This window comes from Tyto alba, unplaced genomic scaffold, assembly GCF_018691265.1.
Source record: "Tyto alba isolate M040663 unplaced genomic scaffold, T.alba_DEE_v4.0 Super-Scaffold_1000006, whole genome shotgun sequence".
Lineage (NCBI taxonomy): Eukaryota > Metazoa > Chordata > Aves > Strigiformes > Tytonidae > Tyto > Tyto alba.
In genome coordinates, this window is record NW_024881272.1 from 23,556,059 (window position 1) to 23,579,693 (window position 23,635).

Here is a 23,635-nt window from a genome sequence, read left to right on the forward strand (position 1 = left end):
AGCTGGGTACCTTTTGGCTGCATGCTCATACCCTGTGAGTCCAGGGAACATCACCGATATATTTATCCAGGAAGATACTTTAAAAGTGCGGGGCATGGCCTTCCTTTTCTGAGGCTGGCTGTTTGATTACCAGATTTGCCATAACCTGAATTGTCTGTGTCATTTTGTTTGTGTACAGGAGCTCTGCAAATAGAGAACAGTGAGGAGTCAGACCAAGGGAAATACGAATGTGTTGCAACGAACAGCGCAGGAACCCGCTATTCTGCCCCAGCTAACCTTTATGTTCGAGGTAAGAGCAGCTTCCACCCAAGGAGGTCACTCTCCTCCTGCCCAAAAGACTCCATGGCTTTCAGCGAAGGAGATTGTTCCCCGTCTTGGTGCCTTGATCACACATTTTGTGGATTGTGTGATGTGGCCTTTTGCTCAAAAACCAGCAAGTTCAAGGATATCTTTGATCCACGTTGGGTTTGGCTTGTACTTCTGGAAATCTGTTTTTGCTGTTTATATGGTGTTATGTAAAATGCTGAAATATGGGCAGAATTGGAATTCCTTTCTCCTTTGAACTCTTTAACTTTGTGTCGTAGTTACTTTAATTGGAATCAAGGAGTGCTTAATCCTCTTAGTAAAAACTAACCTTTGGTGGAATAATGTAAAACTGGTCATGCTCTGATGAGCCAGAGGTGCTTAGCTATAGGTGAGCTGATATTTAGGCATCTACTTCGGAATGTGTATCTTTAAAAACTGAACAGCTTTTTGGAGTTATCCTAATCCATCTTACATGCATCGATGATTGAGCCTCTGGGTATTAATGGCTCACACTGGGAACCTGCTGGAAATTAGCCGCAATTCATGTCAAGTGATTTTTCTAATGGTTATTCTATGTTGCCCATTTAAAACTGTTTTCAACATATCAGAATAGCTAGGTTTTACATTTGGACAGTCTCCTGCCAGTTTTCTTTCTCTACATTAAAGGTGTTTGAGTTAGCCTGGAGAGAAGCAAGGGCTAAATTCCCTGTACGCTTTCTGTTAATTTCAGCAATAAGGAAAATGTGCTGCTTCATATGAAACTCTCTATAACTAGAGCCACTGGTCCGGAACCCCTGGGAAATGTAGTTATGGATTTTCCCAAGAAGAGAAAGAAGATTCTTGTGCTGGTGCAACCCATTGTTTGTTAGGAAGTTAGAACCAGATTTTATTTCCATGTGGTAAACTAACTGTCTAATAATAAAATCTCATATTCATTTCTTCCTTCCTCTTCTTTGAAGAAAGAAAATACAGTCTTAAAGCTGTATATGCATTGGTTAGTATGGAAAGGGGACATGAGAATGATTAAGTCTTCACGTGCTGTGTGTTTGCTTCTAGGGGTGGCTGCTGGCATTGAATTCTTTGCTTATTCTGGGGGACTGCTTTTTTATTTTGCAGCATAATTTGGATTGTAAGAGTCTTTGGAAGACTGAAATATACAATTAAGTATATTCAGAAGATGAAGCCGTATCTATGCAGTGGAATCATATCACTCTCACAGTGTAGTTACGGATGATTTTAAACTCCCTGTATTCTTGCAAGTTCATTTTTCAGGCAAACTGTACTAAAACTCATCCCAGATTCTCACTTTGCACTCTGAGGGAAAGGATCCTAGTTACCAGGTTGGCTGTTGCTGCATAGGTTTGTGTGGATACCCAGCTGTTTTACTGCAGTATTTGGGATACTTTTGCTTCATGTGGCGTGCTCAGACTCTCAATGTTCTGTTTCCTATAGAGGTGTGGCTGAAAAAAGGCACAGGACCTTGAAGAGGTAGAAAAACCTCCTCTTAACAACTTTTTGATTTCTTACTAATGAACACTCTTTATTTAGCAAGCAAATTCTCTAGGACTGAGAAGTGTACTGAATTTTACACTTGACTTGCTGCTCAGCAAGGTTCGTCTGTCCTGTTTGGGCTAGGCATGGGCTGTGGATGGTCTGCACATGAGAGGATCCTAACATTCACCAAAGAAACATGTTCTTAGACATATGCTTTTCTGTTAACTGTCATTTTCTTACACATACGTTTTTGGAACAAGCCTTTTTATTGCATATAACCTTTACAATGTCAGTCTCCAACCTGTGTGATCCTGATAAAGCCCTGCCATATATTTAAGACAGGACACCCTGTAAATTATTATCAGATTAAATTCACTGTGTGTACTAGGTCCTATATGGTATTTGTGCTTACAGTTACTGATAGCAAATGTTCTATGAAAAAGACCTCATATTGTTACTGTATTAGTTAATGACTTCAAAAGGGTAGTCAAACCAAGAACAATACTTTATTTCTTTAACAAGCAAGGAAAAAAATTGAAATGTCTTATTTTCTCAGGTTTGAGATGCAGAATAAAAGAATCCCTGTTTTTTCTTCTTGTGATAGTCTTACAGTGTTGTCATTAGAAGGATCAGTGACTTTCAGTAGGATCTTCAGAATGTGCCTGCATCTTTACTAGAGAAGATATTCATTAATGCTAAATTACAGTGGAAATTAAGTGTGTCGGCTGCACTGCCACTGCATGGTGGTTTCATAATGATTGACCTCATTGAGGTGAATACCCAAGAAGTTGGCCACTTTCTCGGAAAGCATGGCTGAGCACTGAGCAGCTGTACTAATTTTTACCATGTGTAGTTTTCAGGACTGCTTGTGTCTGCTCTCATTTACAGCCTATTGTTTTTTTAATAGTTCAAATGTTTGTTTGTCTCCTGACTCTTGGGGCTTATGTTTTTGATCATGTCCTCCCCTTTCCTAGCCTCCCAGGTAATCCTTTGAGAGTGTGCTGTATTAGAAAGCACGGGCTCATTAGCATCTTTATCATACTTTTTATCCTAACAAAGGAAGATACTGGGTGCTGAGAAGGGGTATCCAGGCACTGCTAAGGGCTTCCTATATCAGTGAAGAACAGGAGGAGGAAGGAGCAGGCTGTGCCAGTGCCTTGTCTCTGTGAATCCTTTAGAGCCAGCACTTCTGCACAGATGGACTTCATTAAAAGTTAAAACATTTCCACACCAGGGATTTGTAAAGGAAAATGGATGCATTTTCCTTGAAGCTATTGTTTTCATCTTACTAAGTGTGCTGGAAAGCAACCCTCATAAGCCTTCTGCTTCTGGACTGACAGGTCTATCTGTCTCCTGCTGCAAAGCCAGGATGCGGATGGGAACCGGTGCTGGGAGCTGACTGCCTCCCACTGCTGCTCTTCAGCCCTCCGTGCATAGAGGGTTGCAGAAAACATCCCAACCGTAAGAGGAGCAAGAACAGAGTGAAAGCAAGAGCAGGGAGCATGCCAGGGCAAGGTGGCATATTCCTGTCCTTCCCTTTCAGCACAAGCATGCTTGCCAGTGCTGGTCTGGATGTTATCATTACCAACGTGAAGGAACACTCATCCATTTGTGGTCCTCGGTTACATGTGCCGCAGTACCTCATAACAGTGATTAGATTTGGGACTTGATGGTGCTGCAGGTAGAAGGGAAGGGAATAGAAATGTATGGAAGATGTGATTCCTCTAATCCAGAGAGCTTACTGTCTAATTTAGCAGCAAAAATCCAAGAAGTTGATTCAAGACATGCAAGAAATTGATTTAAGAGCAGAAGGCAGATTGGACCTAGTGTGGAAAAAGAAAAGAAGTGGTGTCATTTCATCGTGCTCACTGGGAGTATAATATAATTGCACTGATTCACCTACACTATTGTTTTTTTATGAACACATTTCACTCTTCATTTGCCTACATCTGCACAAAAAGGAGCATATTTAGCCTAAAGTCTTGGCCAATGAAATGCATGTGAAGGTGGTAGCCTGTGTGATGCTCCCCTCAGTAGAAGCACTGTTATTTGACTTTTTCCCTGTATGAAAAGCTTTTTCTGCCCTTTTTCTCTACATATGGCATTAATTTTTTCCTACTTCAGTGAAGTGGATAAGCAGGAAGAATATGTATAAGAATATCCTTATTAGTGCACTGTGGAATTCACTAGGTGTGTTTCCCAGTGATGCCTACAGCAGTGAACAGTGCAGATGCTATTAGAATAGTATTTACTGGAGCATTGGCTGCATACTTCCCGTCAAATGGGAAATCTGCTGCCCAGTTTTCACTTCTGAAGTGCTGCTTTTCAGGCCTTCAAGGCATGGTCCAGTGGGGCAAGTGGAGCGAGTTTCCTGACCCAAAATGCTACATGTAGCTGCACAGCTGCTTTAAAAAAAAAGACCATTTAAAACTGGATTGTCTCCTCTGTCCACAAATCACAAACTAGTAAATCAGACTGCAGTAAATAGAAATGGCATTACTGCAAAAATCTGTGCTTTCTTGACCTGCTTTTTGAAATGCCAGGCTAGCATTTCATTTGGCAGCAGGGTAACTTGCTTGGAGTCTGAAGTTTTATTTGCCAAGTTTCACTAAGGAGCCATCACCCAAAATGAAATTTGGATTGTGGCTCTGTCTGTAGCAGTGATTCTCTGCCCTCCTCAGGGTTTTACACTTGGGGACTTGGCAGTAGCTTAGGCTCAGACGGAGGGAGGTTACTGAAATGGCTACTTACGGCTATGTGGTGCTTACTGCATTGGGGACCTTGTGTAAATAATAATAATTCTGAATGACTGACATCAGCCTGGAGCAACAAGACTTGAAGCCTTTAAAAAGGACATTTTCTGCTTATGAAATATTAAAACAGCTAAAATAGCAACAGCAGTCAAAGCTCGAGGCTATTGCCAGGAGAAGAGTAAAAGCTGAGGACAGTGGTCAAACAGTCAGCAACCAAAACTGGGGATGTCTGAAAAACGGCTAAATAACGGGGAATACGTTTGTTTACAACCCAGCTATATGCACACTTCTAGCAATGTGCTTCGTTAAACCTGTCTCTCATCAGAGCTGATGGGGGTGACATATTACCCAACCAGAGAGGGGCACTGCCGGTGGTTGAGTGCCGGGCAGCGAGCACAGACGAGCAGAGGCTGGAGGGACTTGTGAGGAAGATGGGCCGGATGACAGGAAACACAAACGGGCAGTTGAATCAGACTGGATGACCCAGACTGCTGCTTCGGACAGATGTCTGCCCTGGATCATCAGAAGAAGCCAAAACAGGCTGTGATAGAGGCCACAGAGTAACTACCCTTCAGCAGTTGGTACATGGCTGAGCATGGCTACGGGTCTGAAGGGCCATGATCTCCCTGTGTACACTCTGCGCAGTCCTGACCTCAAGATAATGCTGCAGCAGAGCAGTGCAACAGAGAGCAATGACCCTTTGATGAAGAAAGTGCACTCCTTTTTACGGGATTTCAGTATTTTTAACTTAATTTCCTCTGCCCCCAGGTGCTGCTCCATGCTGAAGCTACTGCTATAGCCAGAGTCCGAGCAGCAGGCAGAGTTCAGGCAGATGCACCGTGGCTAGTTGTAAGCAGGCTCGGGGTGAAGGCAGCCAGCGGCACGGCCAGAGCTGTGCAGTGCTCAGCACCAGCAGACTTTGGCTGCTCAGTCGGCGCAGCAGCTCGTGCTGCTTCAGCTGCATACCTTTGTCCTGGAGCTGGCTGTCTTCGGAGCCGGAGAGGCACATAGAGGCTTCTGCAAAGTTTTCCCCATATGCTACTATGAATATTTTTGTCATGTTTTCTCCTGGGGTGAAGTGTGTTCATCTTCAGTGTTTCTATGAGCATTTTGCTATGCCGTAATGATTATAATCATCACGGTTTAATAAATAATAGTTCTTTGTCCTTCTGCTAGCACATTTCATCTAAACATTTCAATGTGCTTTATAGAATTCAACTAAATAAGCTTAACGGTTTTATTCCTTGCAAAGTCCTTTGACGGTTAAAAGTGCACTGTGAGGCTTGAGTCTGATTATTTGTAAAATGACCTTTATGGAAAATAGAAGGAGAGTGGCTGGTGGCTCAGTGCATGATAATGAAACACAGAAATGGACTTGGAAGCCTATTTCCCCCTTCTCCCCACATGACCTGCATAGACGTCTGTGGAACAATTAGGCCTGCGTATCTGTGCTGACTAAATGTCTGTTCCCTCCCCTTCCATATCCACTTGCACAAAGGGTTAGGAAATGCATCTCTGGTGCTCTGAGATTTTCTGCTCTTAATTAAATTCATGCATGCATGTGTGTGCACTATGAATGGGAAAGGATGGTTAGGCACCCTGAGCATCCTGTCTCTCTAGGATGGAATATACTCATCACTGTGGCATGAGAACATTGTTCATCGCATATAATGGGAGGTTGTCTTATTCTCATGTAATCTGGTGTAAAAAAGGCAATCTGTCCTTTTGTTCTTCTATACTTCTAGAAGCTGTAAAGGATAAAATTTGATTTATGTGGAGTCCTTGAGACACAAGATGTGCTTTTGGAGATAAGCAGGAACAGGTTCATCCCCCTCTGGGATTTTGTTAACCTCTCTGTCTTTTGGATTCCAAAGTGTCTGGGTTTGCCTTTATATTAATGCCTTGCATAGCACCAGAGGGTTTTCAGCACAGGACAGATACTGGCAGTTCCCAGCAGAATTGCAGAGCCAATTGGGATAATGAACTTTCTTATTGCTTTCAGGAAAGTATTAGCTTCCCACTCTGAAAAGCTTTAGAAATGTGTTCCTTTGTTTGAGCTAGTGATCTAAACTCTCAGAGCTGTGTGTTCGTATCCTGGCCACAGCCCCCTGCCTAGTTTCAGGGAGCTAATGCCCAAGAATACACAAAAGCAGAGCCTCCCATAAGCCCAAATTCATTCTTTCTGCAACAAGCTGCTGTGGTTTGAGTACTGCTGCTGCTGTATAAGACAAGCATGACTGTGGCAGGGTAAAAGCCAAATTCAATCGGCATGGGAGTTTCTGCCTACAGAGCACTGAAGCCATCTGACAGTTAAGACTGGCAGACGCGTCTCCAGTACGACCTCACTCTTTGCTGCTTTACTGTTTCAACTTGGATCTCAAAAGGAGCCCCATTTTTACCTTCTATAGTTTGCTATCCTCTGGTGGCATTTCTGCTGTGACTTGACTTGCTTTGTCTTGCACACAGACTGGCTTGTTCAAGTTAGCTGCCAGGCAGCTCAGGTTCGTGGGAACACAGTAGCATGCCTAGTGAGCCGTGGGTATTCTGCACAGGGGATACTCTGGGTAACCCCAGCTTGAAATCCTCTGTCCCTACGTGGCGAGGACAGATGTTATTTACTGTCACTACTCAGAGTCATTGTTTCGTAAAAAAGCAGAAAAACTGTTGGTAAAACATGCGTCTTAGTTTAGGAGTGACATGAATAGAGAACCAGAGATAAGGGAGCATGTGAATGGGATCTGTAAGGAGATGAAACTTTCAATTTCCCATTTATCAGGTTTATCTCAGATAAAACAGCAGCTGTTTAAGCATTAACTAAAGGGAAAGGAGAGAGGACTTTCTGTCCAGGTGTTCCATCTTGCCTTACAGCTGTTCCAAAATAGCCTGCCACTGGTTTTTATTCCCCATAAACCACTAATATAATAAGAGATTAAGAGATAATCCAGCAATTAGTGACAAATAGCAGGCCCCAAACTTGCTCCTGTTCGACAGACCAGAAAGTAATCTGTTTGAATTAGCATGTTTCACATGTGTTTCCGCACTTTTCCAGCTCTAATCTGAAGTGTCAACACGTGGACAAAGCCACTGCCGAAGCCTACTCCTGTCCACGCACACTGATGCAGTGTGATCCCCGCCGGGCTCCCCAAAACAAAGCTCCTGCCTGTGTCCCAGCTGCAGCAGCACCCCGAACCTTGCTCCTGGGCAGGCCAAGTGGCACCGCAGCAAGTCCCCTTGGTACGGCTGGGGTCTGTCAGCCCTTCCCAAGGGCAGGGGGAAGCTCTGTAGCTGCTGTGCTTCTGCAGCAGGGATAGCTGTTCCCATAGCTGTTTCAGCATCATCCCCCAGCCCTACTCCATTCACCAGCCTCTTGTCATTCAGTCGCAGTTGCAGCAGGTTGGTCCACGATTGCAGCACTTGGAGTTTGTGTTGCCCTGTTGTAATGTTAGTGCTGCTTTCCAGAAATGCAGCCGATCACGGGTACGCCTGGTTTGCCAGAAGCACTGTCCTTCCTGGGCAAGGGCAGGAAACAAATCCTCCCTGCTGGGAAGAACTGAGCAGAAGGCAGAAGCCCCTCGCTGTCTGCTGAGGCTGTGCAGATGTGATACACTCCATTAGATTAGGAAATAAAGTGGTGGCTTGGGAGCAGCAGTAAAGAGGTTCCCTCCTGTCACAAGGTCTCACAGGATTAAATGAGCCTTATGCTAATGTTTTGTGGTCCAAGTGGTAAATCCCCTGTCTGCAGCAGGCCAGAGGAAACCTGGGCCTTAAGCTAGGACTGTTGGTTTTGAGGATGTCTGGGTGGGGGTCCTCACTGGATGTGGCCCTCCCTTACGGGGCAGTTAAGCTCTGAGTTGGCTGGTTCTGGTCCCCTGGTATCAGTTCAATTGAAGAAACAAACAACTGTTTTGCTGTTCTGCAAGCTCCATTACACTTCGTAGGCTACTGTTGTAGCTGTTATTGGCAGTTTGTTGCCTGGTCTGTACCATGTCTGTTGGTTAAAATCGTGTCCTCTAATCGCTGGAAATGGCTGACTGTACTGTTGCACTGTATAATGCCACATGCTGTTCTCTAATTTGCAGTGTTTCTGCTGGAAAGCAAATTCCTCCCCCCACCTTTTCCTTCCCCATCAAAAATGTGACTCATAAGCAGTCTTTAACTATCAAATCCACTTCTGTATTCTCTCAGCGAGGGTTTGATTACAGCTGATACGCCACAGATCTGTAGCTGGAGTGAGGTCACTCCTGCTAGAGAAATAAGATCTCCTTTGTCTATAAGGAAAATGCAACTAACCTTCTACTGTCTCTCCTGCAGGAACAAAAACTGGGACCTGCTCAATTCTCTCTGGGTGTTTTTGTCCTTCTGATTTCTTGTCCATCTTTCACTCACAGCACAGTGTACCACTAAGGCTCTCCCGAAACTGAGCCCAGCTGAGACTGCACATGTCTGTCACTTGCCTAATACCTCTCTGCTGCATTTAGCTCTTTGTTTGGAGAGGGGGAACAGCTCTTCATGATAGAAGATTTTTCCATCTTTTGGAACACTTCTTTCATACTTGATAAAATTCGGATCTGCGTATATGCTCTTCCCAGCGTGTGGTCAATGGGTTTAAAGTCCCTTTGCCATCATCTTTATAGCTGGAGTGGATGTGTGGAAACACGTCGGTCTGTGAGATGGCTGGAGTCCCTCTCTCTGTGCGTGTGCGTGAGTGTTTTGCACATGTAAACATGTCTGTGTTTCCAGCCTCTGGCCCAGCACGGGGCCGCCCCCGAAGCACCCTCCACGTGAGTACGTGTGGGACGAGCGGTCCCCTCCGCCCTGCCTCGAGGGGCGGTGCGCGGGTCAGGGAGGCCGAGGGGCTGCTCCTGCTCCAGCCAGAGCGGTGCGAGTGCGGTGCACTCCTGTCCACAACATGGAGTGGTGTGTGTGCACGGTGGGAAGTCATGGCTGACCTCTGTAGTCTTGTCTTGTCGTTTCAGTGGTGTGCGGACAGATGAAGCTTGGCCTGTTTTTACTCTCTGTGTTTTTCCTTGTCTTTTTTTATTCCCTCCTCATCTTCATCGCACTCTGCCATCAAACAAAACAAACTTTCATCTCTCAGATCAGCGAGAAGGTTGGTCCTTTTCACTTCTTATCCATCTACAGTACGCCACGTCAGATGGGACTTTTCCAGTAGGGAGAGGAGAGCCATCCCCAAAAGGGGAGGGGGCCCTACAGACTCTTGACTCCCTTCCAGGCACGGCCACAGTGTGCCTGATGAAATCTGCTTACTGTTTGCTGTGACTCTGGTGATGGCGTTGATACTTTGCTTGCATGCCTTTGTTGCTTGAGATTTAAAATGCACAGAATGTATTTTGCATGCAAATACCAGCCAGGGCGGTTTCCTTCAAAGGCAGGGTGGGAAGAAGTGCATGCTACTGTATGTGGGGTCCTTCTCTAATCCATTACCTGTGCTAGGTGCCAATACCTCTAAACTGCTGCTGCTTTCTGGCCGGAGATCAAGAGCAGTCTTTGGAAGCAGAGATCAGAATAATCTCCAGTCCCTTCGTGAGCTGCTAGGGAGAGCGGGCTCCTCAATTTCTCCTGTAGCTTTAAAAGTTTTAACTTTCTCTAGAGGCAAAAAGCTTACTTTTGATCTCAGCTAGAGAAGAACCCAGCATGCTGCCCTCCCTTGCCACAGGGCAGCAGGGGCAGCGGGCTGAGTGATGCAAGGCCCCTGTGCTGAGACAGCTTCCCTGCTCCTTGGCAGTCCCCGCTCTGGAGGTGGCCAGTTCTCCATGCTCGGACAAGGGCCCTTTGCATGAGCAGGTCTGCCTCTCCTTTCTTCTCTGAGGCTGAGTCTTTGGCTGGCGGGAGAGCAGGGAGCTCTGGTAGTGGCCCCAGCCTTACCTAGGATGGCTCAGGGAAGCCCATGGCAAAGTGCACAGGAGCTCGTAGCCACTCAGCAAAACCTGATTCCTCCTTTGCTCCGCTCTGCCCTGCTACCCTCAGAGAGACAGAGGTGAAAAAAGGACAGTAGTGAAAGGCGACTCCAGCTTTTAAATTAAATCTAGCTCCAGACCCAGCTTGAGGCACTCGGGATTTCATGCTGAGGAAAGCTGGTGTTTCTGGCAGAAGTCCTGAGCTAGTTTCCAGAGATGACTCCTTCACTGAGCGGGTACTGTGCAGGTCCATCCCTCCACACGCTGGAGGAGAGAGATGCTCTCAGTGACTCTCCAGCCCGGCGCTGCTCCTGGGTGGCACGGGGAAGAGACCCTGGCTCCTCTCACACATGCCTTCAGACAGCTGCACGAGTTGATCTTATAATCAGCATTGGAACAAGTTTTAACAAGTTGTCATAGCAGTTGTTCCAGTACACTGACTTAGCTCCCGTTCTCTCCCTGAAACTTGCTCTCATTTAGATTGTACTGAGGCATGGGGCCCTTGTTGTTTGCCCTCTAAAAATAGATTTCGTAGAGGATAAAATTACCTGAACCCAAGACAATGAGGAAAAAATGAGGAAAAAGGAAGAAAAAAGAAGTTAAAGCCAAGAACTAAAGCCTTGCAGATTTCCATGAATTTGGAGCACCGCTGTGATGTCTCAGGCACCTTTGGAGAGTAAGCCTCAGACAGGGCACTTAAATGTTTTAGCCACATGGTTTAGCTGAGGGGAGGTAGCCAAGAATGGATATAAGCCAGCAGGAGTGGATAATATCTCTTTCTTTGTGTTGACCCCTCCTTTCCACCCCACCAAAAATACCCACGTACACAAATATTTAATGTGAAGCCAGAAATTAGTTTCTAAATATTCCATTGGGATTTGCTGTGCTTATAATTTGTTTGGCACTGATAATTACATCTTACATTTTTCCAGCTTTACTTAAAACTGTGTACTGCTCACCCATGCATTTAATTATTGCTCTGTGACTGCTACAAGGTTATTTATTAACGAGTTACTTTATCTTGATACAGTGGATCTTTTCTCTTATTCCCCTCCTTAATGTTGTGTTATTTTCATCAGAGAAATTTCAGAGAGTGAATGCAAATTGCATAGCTCCACAATCTTGCTCTCCCTTACTTTGCTATTAGTATGTCAGTATGCTGAATGCTGATGTGTCTCCAGTGCTGCACCACTGTAATGATATATCCTCTTTTATATGTGGTTGTCAGCGCAAATAATTAGACCTAAAAGTTATAGCTGAAATATAATCCAAAAATGGCAAGGCCCTGTTTTGGAAATTGTCTATAAAATGTCAGCACTCAAGGATGCATTGGGAGCATAAATAGTACAGCATTGTTTGAGCACAAGATTAGACTGTAAATGCATTTTTTCTGGTTCCAATTTTTCCTCTCCTGCTGTTGATTCTGTCAATAGATTGTGAGACTCCAGCAACTGCCTTTTCATTTGAAGTCCTTCCTTAAAATGATAGCACTAGGGAGAGATGAAAGGTGTCTACAGATGAGTAAACCATGCAGACCGATGATCATGTTTGAGGCTATCTCCTAAATTCACTCCTTCCCAACTCTGAGGAGGTGGTTCCTGCGGAAGGCGGGAGTTTTGGGCAGGGTAGCAGTGTGGCGAGGGCAAGAGCACACCCTGTGCACTAAAGATCCTCCAGCTTGCCTGGCTGGAGTAATGAAATTAGGCAGCCTCACCTTCTCAAAGATGTGCCCCTGTATCACTCTCGACTCCTCATCCCAGCTGGGAGGTCAGAGCGCAACCCTCCGAACTCGCCTTTGCTGTGCTGGGTGCTGGGGAGGAGCAGCACAGCCCGGGCAGTGCTGGTCCTCCTTCAGAGCGAACGGGACGTCAGACCACTGTTCCTTTGGGCAAAGGAGGAGCAAAGGAAAGAGGATGTCAGGACAGTGGTGCAGGACTGGAGCAGCTGCAGTTGCCTCAGAGAGGAGCGGAGAAGCGTGCAGAGCACGGGCACTGCTCTCCATCGCCGTGTGGCAGCACCCGGTGAGCCTGCGATGGGGGTGCCGGGAGCGGGGAAGACGAAGCCCAGAGTTAGACAGATGCCAGATAGGCACGGTGGGAAGGAAACCCAGAAGCAAGAGCAGGCAAGCAGAGGTCCCTGCAGCTCTGCAAGCTGGAGTGAGGGGTGTTAGCATTGTCATTTGCTCAGCTGTACTGTGGCCAAGACAGCCAGCAGGGAAAAGCAATTTGGTTTCCCCTTCCCTAGCAGCACTGTGTGGTTTTGGAAGCATGGGCAGTCCTCCTGGCACTGTTGTGTTTCCAGCAGAGCCTTTCTGTATGCCAGCAGTGTCTCAGCACGTGAGAGAGGGGCTAAGAGCACTGGCCTGTGAGACCTGAGCACTCACGCCCACAGCTCAGAGCCTACAACTCTTGCAGACAGCAGCAGGGAGGGCAGAGGTCCCTGGTTCTACGAGGGGGTAACATCACCCTCAGAGGGAACCCGAGATGTTAGGAAGCAGCCACTCCCGTGGTGAAAGGAGCCGGACAATCGATTCATGCTCTTTGCTCTCAAGGCAAGGAATGTGCATGTTAATGCATGCTGAATTATTAACAATCTCAACCCTTGTGGCTGTTGTGTTGCCTGCTCCCCTCCTCCCTCGCTACAGACCCCGCAGTGAGTGGGGAACCAGTCTGCACACTGTCCTTCCTCCCCATCCTGTGGGATCCAGGACAGAGGCTCAGGTTGCGCTGCACTGCTCACCGCTCTGGGGTTTCACTTCACTTCCCAGGGAACGCTCTCAATAGGGAGGCGTGCTGAATAGTGGAGCACCACAGAGCCCTTATGATGCCTATTCTTGGGATGAATGACAATGAATCTCATTTTTGGCAGTCTGCTGGTTTAACTAAACCTCTGAATTATACTATTGTCCATTGAAATAATTTTAATATTCACAGCAATTTTCCCTGTGCTGTTCTTGCGAAACCTCCAAACCACCTTCTCTGATCTTTATCCAAAAAGAAGATTAAAAAAAAAATATTGCAAATTCTTGTCAAGAAAATTGTAATAAAAAGGGAAATTTCATTGCTGCAATAAATGAAAAACAACAAAATTTTCTTCAGCACTTAAGGTAGCATCATGGTCTGTGCTAGCCCGTGTGATTTGACTTGTAAATTGGACAGAAATTCTAAGAATGAGGAGTTATACTGATTTAAATTATTACCAGACTCTTATGCTAGAAAAGCAAGCGACTTAAATCGCTGGCTTGAGCCTGAGGAATGTGTTGATGGTGCTCTGCAAGCTGCTATGAGAGCTCTGCCAGCTCTCACTAATGCTAACTGACAGCATCTCCCTTTCTCCCTCCACACTGGCTGGGACAAGAAGCTGCCAATTATCCCCCAAGAGGATGGGAGGCTGATGGAGCTCGTCCCTTCCCTTGCATGTGCTCCTGCCAGAGCATCGTCCAGGCCAGATCTCACCGAAGGCATTGCCCTGACCCCTTCCCGCCTCCCGTGTTGAGAGCTGACCCCTACACATGGCATCCATTTTCAGCAGCTGCAGTGCCTTGGGCACCGCTGCTCTCTGGTGTGGAGCAGTGAGCCCATCTTAGCAGCTCTGCTGGTGTGCTAACAAGGGGAGGCCGGCTCAGCCATTCTGGGTTGCAAAAGCACACCACAGAGGCCTGCTTAACCGCTCACCTGTTTCCAGGCTCAAGAGCTGAGGTCCCTCACAGCTTCCTGGCGTGCCGCAGGCTGCGATGTGCAGGAGGCATGGCCTGCGTTGAGCTTGGCGATGCTGCAGCCTGCCCACCCTTTTGTATGGGTTGATCTGCAGGAGAGTTTTCCTTGCCATTCATCCCTTCTCTAGGCACCTGTACACACCAACCACCTCTGCTGCTCCCCTGTGGGTAGCACGGAGGGAGCCACTTCCGAAGGGACTCAGCCCTTCACCCTGCAAAGCGCTGCTGAGAGCCCCCAGCCCCTTTGAAGTGCATCTCCCCTGTGCTGCCCACGGGGGAGCAGGGGGTGGTTGTCTCCTGGCTTCCCCAGGGAGAGATGGCTGCAGCGCCCACAGGCACTGCCTCTGCAGGACACATCAGGGGGGACGTGGCACTGATGGGGGCTCAGCGTGGCCCTAGGAGCACTCTGAAAGCAGTGCTTGACACAGGGGCACAGTGCGGGGGAGTCTGCAGCAGGCTGTGCTGCCTCTGGTCTCACAGGACTGGGAGTCCAAATCTGTTTGTGCATGCTGGGCACTGACCTTTCTGCATGGCCCCTTGTCCTCCAGTCTCTTGTCTTCCCCTGTCCCTGCACGTGAGTTCCCGTGCACCTTCCCTCTCCCTGTCCTGCCCTCACACTGCTCTCCCTCTGACTCTGTAGTGGCCTCTGGTGCCTGCCAGCCTGTTTGCCTGGTGCATGTACGTGAGTGCTCTGTGCACACCTATGGCTTTATCCTCGAAGTTTGCTCTTTTTTATTTTAATACAGTGTGGGTGGGTGGGTTTGGTCCTTGGATGGGGACGGAATTTGAACAGCTGCTGCCTGGAATAACTCGACACCATGTTCATTGGAAAACTAAACCTGACTCTTAACGAATGGTGCTGGGATGCTTTGGTTGGAAATACACGCCATCATGTTAAATCATTGCCATGTCCATCAGGTTAACTCTGTATTCTCATGACTGCGTAGCACTTGAGTACACTTTCAGTTCTATCTCATTTGGGGAGCGCTGCCCCATCAGTCAGGTAACGCCTCACTAGCAATCGCTCATGTAGCTATTGATTTGAGATTTAATAATTGATTAAAAGAAACAACCAGCAAGACTTTGGATTTAGACATTCAATAAAAAAAACCCAAAGCAAGTTATCCTTCCCTTGGCTGGTAAGGAGCTAATGAGCCCTGTTTTGTCACCGAGACGATGTGTAGTACACACACGATGTTGACAGTATTGTCTAATTTATCACGAAGTCTTAGCTCTGTTGTACATGCTAGCGTGGGGGCTTCCGTGTTCAGTCTATTTCTGCAAGCCTGTTGGTTTGGGGATGAATCATCAAAGAGAGCACTAGTGAAATTTGATTTGAGGAACGTCAGCTTGGCAAGCAAAGCTGACACCTCTGCAGCTCGCCGGGCTGTCAGCATCTTTACCATCTGCGGAGACGCCGTGGTGGCAGGAGCCAGGCCAGCAGAGCCATGTCCCCCCCCGGACCCCTGGTGCCCATGGGGCCGGTCGTGCCCGTGGCATGTCGTGAGCTGGCCCCACTCAGGCTCCTGCCCGACTCCTGCCTGCCCCCAGCGCCGCGGCCCTTCGCTGCTCTGCCGGCCCTGGGCACCGGGGAGGCACGTGTGGCAGGGAGAGGCTCCGCAGGAGCTGGTCAGACATGAACCCGGCCCATGCTCTGGGGCTGCCTCTCTGGTGGAGGAGGCCAGAGGAGAGCAGGGCTGCTGGGCAAGACACACTCAAGCAGTTTCCCTTTTTAACTACAGACTAAAATGAGCTTGCCCCGAGGAGACAAAGATTTACCGAGCACAGTTGTTTCTCTACCCTTGCTTAAATAGGCCCATAACACTAACCCTGAAGAAGGGGCCTCATTTCTCAGTGTCATTTTCCTGACAGGAATGCATATGGCAGGCAGCTTTAGAGCTTTATTGTAGCTGAGAGTTGCTTACAAATAAGTCTTGAATGAAATACCCAGCAAGGGATTGATATGAAGAGAAGCTGTGCAATGAAATAAGGAGGAATACATCTCCCAAAGTGCTGCCGCAAAGGTGGGGAGGGTTCTGCCAGTCCAGCTCTCTTCTATCAAAAGGGATATGATCTCACATCTGTCAGGATTAGTTCTTTCCTGCCCAGCAAGGTGATCTGTTCAGACCCTGACAATGTCATGTAACTCTGGTGACTATTTTTTCTGAGCCAAGGTAGAACCTGAGTTACATTTTGAAAGGAATTATATTTTATTTAGCAGCACATGTGTGCTAATTCAGAAAGAAGCCCTTCTGCTGTTCCCGCCCAAACCCTGTGAGGTTTAGGGGATGTGTTGCTTTACTCTAGAGCTAATAAATTGAGCAGGTAATTCCATTTTGCAGAGCTTCAGTGGGCCCTGCACAGAGAGAGTGTGTGACTGGCATTTGTGCATGCTCTCTAATTAGAGGGATGTAATTTAAATGGAGGAATGTTTCATGTTAGTAATATGATTTCAAAAGGCTGTGTTTGGAGGGAATGGATTGAGCCATCCCTTAATGAGTTCTTCTAATAAGATGCCAGTGGCTAAGGAAGGAGAGCAAAGTGTGTGCAATTTGGCAAAGCAGTGAACAGCTTTTGCACTTCATTTTATCTGTCCTGAGGGATAGACAGGCAAAAACGTTGAATCCCCCTCACGTACCCCTGCAATGCAACTGAGTGCTCTCTGCTGGTTCTGTGACCCTACTAGCTGTCTCCTCCTTGTTTCAGTGCGGCGTGTTGCTCCTCGATTCTCTATCCCTCCGAGCAACCATGAGGTGATGCCTGGGGGGAGCGTGAACCTCACGTGCGTGGCAGTAGGTGCTCCGATGCCCTACGTGAAGTGGATGGCTGGTGTGGAGGAACTGACCAAAGAGGATGAGATGCCCGTCGGTAGGAATGTCCTGGAGCTGAATAACATTCTGCAGTCTGCCAACTACACCTGTGTGGCCATCTCCTCCCTCGGCATGATCGAAGCCACAGCCCAGATCACTGTCAAAGGTAAGGAATTATTCCTCATGGTGTACTTGGGTTTCATCCGTCTAGCCATTTGCCAAAGTGGTTTTGGATGCAGCCAAGTGACTGCAGTCTCCTGTGACTTTTCCACCTTGCAAGGGAGGTTCCCAAACCCACAAGTTTGTTTTTTCCTGCTCAGACTGTAGTGTTTGCTTTGGAGGTCATTTCCTCTCTCTCTGTATGTGGCATGATGGGAAGCAGGCTTTTGTCAGGCTGGGTCCCTGTTATGCCACAAGGGAACCTCACTGAGTCTGTGCTCATCCCAGTAATTTCTGGCTTGTTCCATGCATCAGCAGGATCAGCTCAGCACAGCAGCAGGCCGCAGGCTGTCCTGGGGCAGGGGTCTCTGGATGTCTTCAGTCAGAGAGCTGTTGGCACAGAGATGTCCTCTTGCAGTAAGGGCAGGACAGGAATGTTGATCTCAGCAATGTGAAGTGTCTGGACTGCACTAGAATGAGCATCTTCCCCCCCTGCAGGGAGGAGCTATACACATTCATTTTAAAATTGCTTCCTATTCCTCTGTCAATTTTCTTTTTTCCCTTACTGCTCTGCCTCTTTCCCTTTCTCTTTCTTCTGTTGCTGTCCTTAAGGCAGGCTTCCTGCTGCCATTCCACAGGTAGCTTTTGCCCCAGAGAGGACATTAATGCGGATTGCTGACCACTGAGTACAGCCCACCCAAACAGCTCCCTAATGGGAGGCTGAAGTATGTGTCCTGCCTTTCCCATCTGGGGCCAAGCAGGTCCACACGCTACCCCTTTTCTCCACTCACTGCAGTTGGTTTGTAGCTCAGATTTCCACAGATATGTCATCTTTTGAGTCTGTCTGTTCTTGCAGGCCCACTCCTGCACTATGGCCACCTATAGTACCAAGTCCTTGCTTGAACAAATCACAGAATTGAGTGTTAGCCCTTTCTGACCTAGAGTTTAACAGCAAATTCAGTTTTCCCTCGTGCTAGTCAGAGGATGCTTTTAACCTTAGCCACACCTGGCTCCCTTTACTCACAGCGCCTGCTAGTCAGTACCTTTTCCAGCCCCTGTTTTCTTACAGAGCACAGGGGTTGCCTTGGTTATAGTACATACCCAAGGGTGAACAGAAGAAAGGGGCATGATGGGGGAGGTGGTTTGGACATGGAGGGAGGAGGTAGGAACTGCACCGCTGCACTAATGGTTCCCAGTATTTACCTCTTTGTACCTGGGAGGACTCTGCCTCGCTGGCTGATGTGATGCCCACTGCCGCCCCAGGACAGGGAACAGTCTGATCAGCTCCTTTAGCCCTTTGTCATCCTCACTGTTTCTCTGTCTGTCTTTTCTGTACCTTCATTCTGGATATCGTACTGCCTCTGTCCCTAACTCCTTCACCCGGTGTTGCTTCTCCTGTGCTTGCTGGAAAGCAGACTCTTTGCGGGGCAGACAGGAGAAGCTACATGACACGGAACTGATTGCAGTAAGTGCATCGAAGGTACCAGACCTGCCCCTTGCTCACATGCAGACTGCACACCCGAGAGCTGGCAAGAGGCAAGCTTGCGGCTCTCCAAAGGAAAGGGTGGATGAATGTCATCTGTCCTCAAAAGCCTGAGGGAGGCTGCCAGTTTCTTGGGTGCTCTAGGAAGTGTGTTGGTTCAGGCTGTAATATTGGGCGGGATCCATTTACCCTCCCTGGAGTCCTTCATGGGTAGTGGTGTGGTGTCTTGTTGTGGGTTGCATGCCCTTCTCTCCCATGCCAGTTCAGCACTCACCGATTTTCTCAATACTCACGTTGCAGTCGTACTGGAAAAGGCTACTTGGCACTTAGAGCAGGCATGCTCCTGTGCTAAAGAGCCTGTGCTCCTCAGCTGAACCGTGTGGAAACTGGAAACTTGATGGCTTTGCCAAAGAATTAAGTACTTGAGGATCTTAATTTGGGATGAGCATTTTTCCTAGTTCCTCGTCAAGCACAGCTGCATTACAAGTCACTAATGACTTTAACTAGAGTGTTTCATAGGAGGTTTAAACTTACTGTAGACTTCAATTCAGTCATTGTCTTAAAGTATTTGTGTACTCTGCAAATCTCTCAGATGCACTCTCTTTCTTTGTTCTTTTGGTAAAATGGCAAATCTGGAAATGTTTGCTTGCAGTAGTTGCATTCTCAACGCTTCAGAGATGTCAGTGTCACAGTTCTTGTGTAACAGTTTATTGTCTGGTTGCAGTTTGACACACCACCCAGTGAAATAGTGGATGTGAAAGTTGGTAATTTCTCTGGCTGTATCCCTCCTGCATGTACTGTAATACTTACAAGGCATTCCCCCATCAACCCATCTAACAGCACTGTCCATGAACTCCCTGTGGCCTAAGATGCTGCCTCTGTGGAGGCAGCAGCATAGCTCCAGATTACCTGTGGTGCTCTGATTGCTTTACTGTATCCCTTTGTAAATCAGCTGTACACCTGGCTTCTGGGCCCAACCCAGCCCAGCAAGCACCTTCCCACTGCCAGCTGAACCCCCATGACAGAAACATTCCTGCATCCCCGTTGAATTACCTTTATTTAGCCTGCTGCTGGTAAGTGCGTCAAGCACGTCTAATAACATGATTGCTCTGTTTATCCTTCCATTAAGAACCACTTCAAGCAATATATGGTAATATAAAAATGCATGTTCTAGAGTATGAAATGATTTCTGCCTTTTAAAGAAGAACGTTAATGGGAGGTGGCAGCTCCATTTTTATCCCTGCGCACATTGCAGGGTTTGAGCTGACTGAATTATTTAAATCACACCTCTCTGCCTTCCAATTGCAGCACTGCCAAAACCTCCAACAGAGCCATTAGTGACTGAAACGACAGCTACCAGCGTGACCCTCACCTGGGATTCGGGCAACTCCGACCCCATTTCATATTACGTCATCCAGTACAAGCCCAAATCCTTGGAGGGTCAGTTCCAGGAGGTGGATGGTGTGGCAACAACCCGCTATAGCATAGGTGGGCTCAGCCCCTTCTCGGAGTATGAGTTCCGGGTCATCGCAGTCAATAACATTGGCAGGGGTCCCCCCAGTGAGCTGGTCGAGGCCCGGACAGGAGAACAAGCTCCTTCAAGTCCACCCCTCAAAGTCCAAGCACGGATGCTGAGCGCCAGCACCATGCTGGTCCAGTGGGAGCAGCCGGAGGAGCCAAATGGACAGATCCGAGGGTACCGCGTTTACTATACCACCGACCCGCATTTGCCTTTGAGCATGTGGCAGAAACACAACACTGATGACAGCCACCTCACCACCGTGGGAAGTCTCATCACAGGGACCACGTACAGCATCCGCGTCCTGGCCTTTACTTCAGTGGGCGACGGACCCCCCTCGGACATCATCCAGGTCAAAACGCAGCAAGGGGGTACGTATGGAGTGAGGTACCATGGCTCCATGTCCACCCCAGTGGTGTGCAGCACAGCTGTGTGTCTGATCTGCACCAGTCATCTCAACTGCACTTGGTGCTCTGATATGGTTGCGTATCAGAGTGGCATCCCTGCCCCACAGCCATCAGATTTAAGCTGTCAGCTTGTCCTGGGGAGTTTTTATCAATCTCTGTACGAGTAACACAGCCCATAGTTTTGTGTGGGATGCAGCGGCTAAAAATGTGACACAGGGTCCTGGACGTGGATGTTGGCACCTGTGTAACTGTGCCGGGCCCTTCTGGGGTCTGAGTACACACATGAAAGGAAGGAGCTGGGATGCAGTCAGGGGCTGGAAGTGAGCACAATTCCCATAGTCACCTACCTTGGTCCCATGGGCGCTTGCTTGTTGCCTGGGTTGTTCCACAAGCACGGTACGGGGGAGAGGGAAGAAGGGAGGGTCCAGAAGGAAAGAAAGAGGATCCTTGCAAGGTGAAACGCAGACTCTGCCAAGCCCTGTGACTCCTTTCCCTGCACCGGCCTCCTGGCACTAACCATGTGTTTGATCCCCAGTTCCCGCCCAGCCAGCTGACTTCCAGGCAGAAGCAGAGTCTGATACCCGCATCCTGTTGACGTGGCTGCCTGCCTCTCAGGAACGCATTACCAAATACGAGCTGCTGTACTGGGAAGGGGAGGATGGCACTCAGGTGAGGATCCTGCCTCTGCGGCAGCAGCACTTGGGGCCAGACGTCACAATTCAGCAGCTTGGGAAGGGTGTCTGCTTGAGCTGGGGTGGCAACAGGACTGTTTCTTCTCTGTGTTTCTTCTGTCTCAGGGAGGTGTGATAGGAGTATGGCAATCTCTATTTGGCTTCTGTGCAGTGACCTCAGCAGTTTTTGTAGATGCCCAGCAAAGTAGCTAGTGACTGGTTTGGGACTGGAAAGGCTCCAGAATACTGTGACACCGTCCCTGAGGCATACTTACTGCACCTTTAAATAGTAGGGCTTCTAGGTGGGTGTGAAATGGCCTCCAATATGTGTCTGCAGCTCCTGAACTGGTTTCACTTGAGGAGCAGATTGAGGGTGACCTAGAGAGAACCCTTCCACATTTACTGCCAGGTCCCTAAAGGAAGTCCAGCTCTAAATATATCAAAAGTAGTACTGTCTTCATGGCAGCACAGTGAGAACTGAGTCACGGCAGCATGACAGTGTCCCATGTCCTCTCCTCCTCCTGTATTTATAGTGGCATGAGAGCTGCCAGAAATAAGTGCCCTCCAGGTGAAGTGGCAGCAAAACGAGTCCTTTACCGGAACCATTTAGGTGCATTAGAGATCTCAACTGCTCCAGGACTGGGGCTTTACCCTGTTTCACAGGCAGTCACTGTTGGGAGGAAACAAACTCGTGTCCTGTGTCCCTCATCTGAACTGTATAGCTAGACCCAGCATTCCCACAAAGCTGTCAGCCAGTGAGTGCAGTCTGGACACCAGGCAGTGTAGCCTGGCTGTCAGTGAAGTCTGCTTCCCTGCAGAGTCCTCGTATCTCACCCAAGAAGCTCCATGCCTTGGAGTCCTGCAGGACTGCAGCAGGTTTGGCAGTATGGCTGTGTCTTTCTGTGGGGCTAGAATGAGTGGTGGGGCTGCCTAGTCCATTGGCACTGGGAGCTGAGCGCCAGATTTTCTGTATTCTCCAACTACACCAAGTAACCTGTGTTTCCTTTTATTTGCCAGCAAAAGGTGGAGTTTGACCCAACCTCCTCGTATGCAGTGGAAGGTCTCAAACCAGACACGCTGTATAAGTTTCGTCTGGGTGCCCGCTCAGAGCTGGGGGTAGGAGTCTACACCCCCACGATTGAAGCCAGAACTGCCCAATCCAGTAAGTGTCTGACACTCTGCACTACTGAAGACGAAGCAAAAGTCAAGTTTCCATCACCCAGGGATGGAGTAGCTTGGTGTCCCTGCCCTCAGGGATGCCAGCATGCAGTTTGCTAAAAGGTGTAATGGGGAAAGTCAGCTGGGGTTTTGGATCAGGGCTCTTTGGCAGAGGGGGTGCACCCAAGTGGTAAGTTCTTTCTTCATGTCCCTTTGATCATGCTGTCTTTTACTAAGGGTAGATTCATAAAAACTGATGGAGGAGTGAAACAGGCTGGGAAATTGCTTTGGAGAGATTGATTTGAGTGGGTTTGTGCATCTCCATGAATTTACTCCCATGCAGACAAGCTGTCTGGACAGGCAGCGTATGGGTGTTTGGCTGTAAATGTGACTGTCTCCAAACCATTGGATTTTCATCCCTTCACTCCCTGTTCCAGCTGCCTTGCTTCCGCACAAGTCCATCCCTAGTCCATACACTCGATTGCAAGGTGAGACATCCTTTGAGGCCGAACGTGCCTGTGGCTGTCAGGCAGCTGGAGGAGACAGTTTGGGAAAGTGGCTGTTTGCCTGGGTTGTGTGAGCAAGTGAGGCTGCTGCTTCTGGGACTGCAGCACTAGGGGAAACCAGAACAAGCCTCGGCCAAGTTAATAGAGAGGCTAGATAACGAGGTGACCCAGGCAATATCACTTTCATCCTCGCTCTGCCCCGTGTGATCACAGAGCAGGAGTTCGTATTGCTCTGATTGGCAGCTCAAAGTGCTGCACATAAGCAGATTAGGGCTATCAAAGGGCCCTGCGATAAGCTTGTTTTCACTAACGATTTTTGGGCTTGCCATTATGCAAAGAGCATTAAAAGGGGGGAAAAAAAAGACATTTCCGTTAGCACCGTCTGTCTGGGATTTACTAGCTATGTGGGGTGAGCGGCTGGCAAAGGCAGCCAGCCTTCCCTGCAGGGAGGGTGCCAGCATGCACAGCAGCCAAGAGCCTGAGATGGCCATTAGAAAGGGAGCTCAGGCAGGGAAGAGCAGCTCTGCTCGCTATTGGAACGACCTTCTCTTTGAGGAAAACTCAGCTTCATTAACATATCAGTTGCAGGGATTCCTCCACCTCCTTAAGTGAGCTAATGGTGTCTTAGTGCTGCAGGATAGACAGGTATGAAAATGGAGAGAGGTTCAGATCGTGCAATTATAAATATTTGAACATTGAGAACAAATTCTGAGTGTGGGGATTTGTATACCTATTT

The 23,635-nt window shown here is 48.1% G+C and overlaps 1 protein-coding gene across 19 annotated transcripts in view; it reads left to right on the top strand.

Annotated features, from left to right (window-relative positions):
* Positions 1-23,635, top strand: part of PTPRF (protein tyrosine phosphatase receptor type F) — a 389,043-nt gene that overhangs the window by 295,666 nt on the left and 69,742 nt on the right. For all 19 annotated transcript variants that reach the window (XM_033000823.2, XM_033000824.2, XM_042803813.1 and 16 more), the window contains 5 exons: positions 179-289; positions 16,893-17,162; positions 19,947-20,528; positions 21,100-21,233; positions 22,253-22,397. In XM_033000823.2, coding sequence (XP_032856714.1) covers positions 179-289; positions 16,893-17,162; positions 19,947-20,528; positions 21,100-21,233; positions 22,253-22,397 — 1,242 coding nt within the window. The remainder of the gene's footprint in view (positions 1-178; positions 290-16,892; positions 17,163-19,946; positions 20,529-21,099; positions 21,234-22,252; positions 22,398-23,635) is intronic.